Here is a 6,000-nt window from a genome sequence, read left to right as displayed (position 1 = left end):
CGAGAAATTACCCCCCAGGGGGATGGCCACGCCGCAATCCCTTCTCCTCCATTCTCCTCTCAGGATCTTGGGCATGCACACACACGTGCCCGGTGTGAGTTTAAGCCGCCAGGTCTGGGACGCAAACCGCGGTTGACTACATGGGAGTCCAGCGACATAGCCATTACACTAACTGCTGGTCCCGCCTCTCAGGGTTTTCTGAGCTTGGCAGCAGGTACCCAGTGTTCACAGGATTGGAATCATGAGAAAGAACGGAGACCAGCAGTAGGCATAGTGATTAGGTACTAGACTTCCACGTGGTTGACCATGGTTCAAGTCCTGGACCTGGTAACTTGAAACTCATGCTGGGCGCTTGTATGTGTATATGCATGCCCAAAATCCTGAGAGAAGACTGGAGAAGGGATTGTGGCATGGTCACCTAACCCCAGGGAGGTGATTTCTTGCTTTCTGTCTTTCCAGCAAGCATACATGCCCATAGTAAAAAAATCTCTAAAAAAAATAAATAAATAAAAAAAGATGGCTTGGTCACCATGTGGACCCTGGTGACTGATCTATTGAGTTCATAGTCCCAGGATCAGAACTGCATGGATCTTAGAACATAGAACCTACCTCCCACTATACAGATGGGTAAACTGAGTCTCAGAGAGGTCAAGAACCCAAAATAAAAGCTCAGGTCTCTAGATTTCATCCCAGAGCTTCCTTCACCCATGCCACAGCCTGGGAATGGAATTAACATTTACTGAGGGCCTCCTGTTTGCAGGCTCAGCAGTGGGTAGGGGAGGAGAAGGGTCAGAGATGAGCCAGCACAGGCCCTGGCCTTCAGGGGCTCACCGCTTGTGGGAAGGGCTGGAAAGTACATGGCAAAGATCCAAGCTGATATAAAGTCCTGAGGTTCTGCAAGACCAGAGGTGGGAGGGAAGCAGACTTGCTGGCTGGGAGAGCCATACAGCAAGAGGACAGGGAGGAAGTGGCCCTTGAGCGTGACTGAGAGGGACAGGCAAGATTCGGAAGAATGGCAATGAAATGAATTCCGGGCAGAGAGGCCTGCAGACTCAGAGGAGTGTAGGGTGCTTATAGGATCCCGCAACGAGTAGAGAAGGGCAGGAAAGGGCTGGAGTCTGTGTAGCCTCCAGCGCTCCTCTCACCCCGCATCCCCATAACCTGGCCCGAACTCACTTACCTTTGATGAACTGGAGCACACTCAGGTCTGGTGCCATCTGGGCCATGCCACCCTGCTTCTCTGGGGACTCCCCAGGGCTCTGCTCAGAGGGGGAGTCCTCACCCTGAGGAGACACACAGCAAAGGGCAGAAGGCTGGATGCCAAGGATGGTGCAGAGAGGGCTGCAGGTGGGGGAGGGAGCTCTGGAGGAGCACAGGGTGGCTTTGTCACCTGTTGGGGAGACCTCCCCAGCAGTGTTCCATTTTTTTCTTGGTCCTATAGTACTCAATGAGTAGTTTTGAAAGAAAAAGTGCAAGTCCTGTTGTTAGGCTGTTTTTTAGCACCATCACCAGCACCCACACGACCAGCTGTCAGCACACCAAAATAACCACGAACGTTGCTATGAAAATGTTCTGCCATAGCCATACTGTTGCTATCATCTGAAATATCACCCTCATTGGGGCCAGCAGGTAGTGTGGTGGTTAAGGTGCTAGACTCCCACATGGCTGACTGCAGCTTGAATCCCAGACCTGGCGGCTTAAAAATCACGCCAGGTGCATGTGTGTGCATGCTCAAAATCTTGAGAGGAGAATGGAGGAAAAGGGAATGCAGCACAACCATGCTCCCTGGGGGGTGATTTCGCTGGAAATCTCTCTGTCTCTTTCTGGTGAGTGCATGCACCCTATGGCAAAAACACTCATTTATATCACCAATAACATCCTGGCTAAATGAACAATTTATTTGTGGTGATACTAGCTTCATGATACGATGATTATTATCATTGTCTCTGTCATGGTCACCACTCTTGGCACATCATTGTCATGATCACCTGAACTTTCAGGAGCACTGCCAGGGTCATGGCGATCAGAATCACCAGTACCATTGTCGCCACCTCTAATACTGTTATCCAATCACAGTCTTCACTGATATCAGTGTGGGCACCTCACCTGCACCGCCACTGCTGCCAGCACCACCCTCACAACGGTATCTCCATTACTTCCATCATTGCCATCAGTGTCACCTATCCCATCACCACCGTCATCAGTGTCACTGTTGCCCATTGTTAGCATCTTTTTTTTTTTCCTAGAGAGAGATTTTTGCTATAGGGTGCATGCGCTCACTGGAGAGACAGAGAGACAGAAAGTAAGAAATCCTCCCAGGTGGAGTGGCCAAGTCACAACCCCTTTCTTCCATTCTTCTAATTTGATTTTGGGCATGCATGCACATGCACCTGGAATGAGTTTTATGCCACCTGGTCTGGGACTTGAACTGCCATCGGCTACATGGGAGTCCAGTGATGTAACCATTACACCATCTGCTGGCCCCCTATTGTTAACACCTTTACCACTTTCATTGTTTCCACACCATCCACAGCACCAACATAGTGACACTACACCACTGTCTTCAGTTATGATGTCACTCATGACTGTCACCACCGAGAGAGTCACGAGGAGCTACAGCCTCCAGTGAGCTGTGCTAAGAGGCCAGGGTGGTTATTTACTGTCTCCTGGGACAGTAAGGGAACTCAGTGAGGAGGTGGCCAAGGGACAACAGCTTCTTCTGCTCCTTGCACAGTCAAGCCGCCTTAGAGGATGAGCTCAGCTCTGGGCCCATGGTGTGAGGACACCCACAGACACTCTGGAGTGTGTCCCTCTACCTCGGTAAGGATGGCCAATGAGCATCTCCTGAAGGAGATGTCTTTTATCCCAGAACAAAGAAGACTCAGTGTGGGGGAGGTAGTACAGTTGCCATCTTCCCATTGTCAGAGAGGAGGAAGGAAATGACACATAGCGCTTAATGCCTACTCAGCACCTTCTACACGCTGCGCATTGTTCTGATGACTAACTCCTTGAACACTTACAAGGACCTTCTGAAGTAGATACCACTGGGTCGTCGGAAAAGTCATAACACATTTTTGCCTCGACAAACATAGAAAAATACCATCGTGACCTTTCCAATGACCCAATATCGTAAGTTTTATTTGTTTAGGTGAGAAAACTGGACACAGCGAAATGAAGTAGTTTGCCTTTTGTCAGTCACACGACTAGTAAGCTGGCCCAGCTAGGTTTCGAATCCAACCAGCTGACCTCTAGAGCCCGAGCACACGTGCCCTCAGAGAAAGAGGGAACCAAGGCCCGGAGTGCTGGGTATTCCACCTACACTCCCCTACCACAAAGCCGGCGAGGTAGGGGCTCTTACTATGCACCATCGTTAGATGAAGAGAATAAGTCCTAGAGAAGTCGCTACTTGTGCAGGGTCACTCCAATATAAGCAATCACGTGGGGTCTGATTTCACTACATTTCCCCTGTGGCCTAAGGTCAGAGTCAGGAGCAACAAGTCCCATGAAAGAAGACCTCAGCCCAGTGTAAACAGTGGGAAGAGGCTGCCATGGTAGGAAGCAAGTTCACTGGGAGTAGAAGCATGCAAGCCGAGGTTGAATGCTGCCCGGCACAGGGGAGGGTGAGTGGGCTGAGAGCTCACCAGGGCATCCCAGTTCTGTGTCCTCTCCCCCATGCCTCTGTGAGCCCCCCACAGGCCTCCCACTCTAGTCAGGGTCTGACCCCTTCTGTCTTTTCCCCTCTCATTTCCTGGGAAGGCTCTTCAGGCAAACACTAGATTCTCCTGCACTGCAGAACCCAGGGGTGTCCTAGTCCAAGCTCGTCCACCTGAAGCTGCTAGCTTAGGCTGCCCAACCTCGCAGGAAGATTTGTTCCAATATGAATCGCTGTGTGTGGGCCCCAGGGGCCTTTTCCTTTCTTCTCTCCTTTCATTCCAGCGGGAGCCTCTCTGGGCTTCTGCCTCACTGGGAAGCTCATGGCAGGGCAGAAAGCAATACCTGGTTGCAAGATTTTCCTTCCTGGCTTTTGTTCCCAAGGCCTAAGTCCATTGAGAAAATCCCAGTGGGTGTTGTGAGGGTCCTAAGGAGAGAGGGAGGGCCTCTGAAGATGAGGGGGAAGATATGTGAGCCTGCCTGTAACTAAGAACTGGGACCAAGTGTGGGGCAGGGACCAAGAAGTCTGTGGGTTCCAGGAGCAGTGGGCAGCCACACCCCCTCTGAGGTAGGACCCAAAGAAGCAGTTCCCCCAGGAGGGTGGTGGGCTGGAGACTAACTGAGGGAGGCCGAGTTCCCAGCCCCAACAAGACTGTTCTGCTTTAAGCATGTCTAGGGGCCAAGATGGAGGGTGGGTGTCACCATAGTGACCAGCCAGTATCACCATGGTGATGCCTGTGGGGTGGGGTGGGGCTTCCCTGGTACCTGGCATTAGACCTCAGAATCGTTGTTCTACCTTGGCAGAAGAGCTCTGAGAAAAACCAAGGTTGAGTTTTGTACTGATCCGCAGGATGGGCATTCAGAGTAGAAGTTATATAGGCTTTTGGAGAAAATAAAGAAGGATCTATGTGATACACATTTAAGTCTGAGTTTGGTCTTGTTTGGTGTCTATCTCCATTGCTGGAGCTGAGCTCTGCACAGACAGGGAGCACGTTTATCTAATTCTCTGCTGAAATCCTGGAGCCTGGCACAGGGCCTGGGGTGAAAGAGTGAGTATGTGATAAATATCGATTGAAAGGAGGAATGAAAGAGACGGCTGTAACTGGCAGGAGGTGCAGCCAGTGCCAGGCTCTTGGGCAACAAAGAGACCATCAAGAGAAGATGCTAGCATGCTGCAAGGAGCTTGTGGCTGCCCGTGTGAGGGTCCACACAGAGCACCCCAGAGCACTAGCAGAGGAAGAGTCCAGCACAACCCAAGTCACAGGGGTTTGGGCATATGGCTTCACTGAACTTGCAAAGGAAGCAGGCCCAGCTCTTCCCTGTAGGAGCGATCCCAAGCTCTGAAGTTAGGCAATGTGCTCACCATCACACATAATTAGAAAGTGGCAGAACTCAGATCTGCCCTCAAACTTGTCTACATAGGAAATGTGTGCTTCACTCACTAAACCCTATGAGCCAGGGATCCTGGTGCAGAACTGGCGAAATTAGGAAACACCTTTGGAAACACCACTGTGGTGTGATCTGAAAAGCTCTGAAATCCCACCGTGTAAGTCTTTCTCTGGGTGAGGCACCCTGGTCTGTTACTCGCCTATACCCAGATTCACACTGTATAATATAGGAGCCACCAGTCACAGGTAATTACGGAGCACTTGAACTATGAGAGGGCAGGGCCAGCAGGTGACACGGTGGTTAAAGCGCTGGAGTCCCATATGGCTGATGGCAGTTTGAGTCCTGGACCTGGAGTGTGTATGTGCATGTCCAGGATCCCAGGAGGAAAACGGAGAAGAAAGGATTGCAGTGTAGATATCCCCTTGGGGTTGAATTTCTCCCTTCATCTCTCTCTCTCTCTCTGGTGAGTGCAGGTGCCCTATGGTAAAAGCCTGAAAAAAAAAAAAAAAGAAATACGACTAGGTCAAATGAGATATGCTGGGAATGTAATGTGAAACACATGTGGCATTTTGAAAACTTCGTAGGAAAAAAAGAATAGAGAATATTTCCATTTTTTATATTTATTATATGCAAAAGTGAGAATATTTTAGATACAGTGGGTTAAAAAATATAGTATTAAAATTAATTTCTTTAACTCTTGAAGGCAGCTACCAGGGAATGTAGAATTTCCTATGTGGCTAACGTGAGAGCTCTTCGGACCTGCCGCCTTAACGAGAATTAGTGACTCTCCTTGCTCCTGTGTCAGTCCTGGCCAAGCCCTGGCAGAGTGGCCTGGGGAGGACATGACAGCGGTGGGAACATCCTGGAGAGCTGAGTTAGAAGGTGCTAGAAGTGGGTGCTGTCCCAGGAAGGAAGACTGATAACTTACCCAGGTTCCTTACAAGGAGAGGCAGGCTTGCC

At 50.2% G+C, this 6,000-nt stretch overlaps 1 protein-coding gene across 5 annotated transcripts in view; it reads right to left on the bottom strand.

Annotated features, from left to right (window-relative positions):
- The window catches only part of SLCO2B1 (solute carrier organic anion transporter family member 2B1), a 56,698-nt gene that overhangs the window by 18,862 nt on the left and 31,836 nt on the right, over positions 1 to 6,000 (bottom strand). For all 5 annotated transcript variants that reach the window (XR_003550385.1, XM_027774186.1, XM_014590617.2 and 2 more), the window contains exon 8: positions 1,181 to 1,283. Coding sequence is in view for 4 of the 5 variants with exons in the window: in XM_027774186.1 (XP_027629987.1) it covers positions 1,181 to 1,283 (103 nt within the window). In the remaining variant the exon portion in view is untranslated. The remainder of the gene's footprint in view (positions 1 to 1,180; positions 1,284 to 6,000) is intronic.

Source organism: Tupaia chinensis, unplaced genomic scaffold (genome assembly GCF_000334495.1).
Source record: "Tupaia chinensis unplaced genomic scaffold, TupChi_1.0 Scaffold000047_1, whole genome shotgun sequence".
Lineage (NCBI taxonomy): Eukaryota > Metazoa > Chordata > Mammalia > Scandentia > Tupaiidae > Tupaia > Tupaia belangeri.
Note: the sequence above shows the minus strand (reverse complement) of the source record. Positions and strands in the feature narration are given on the sequence as shown.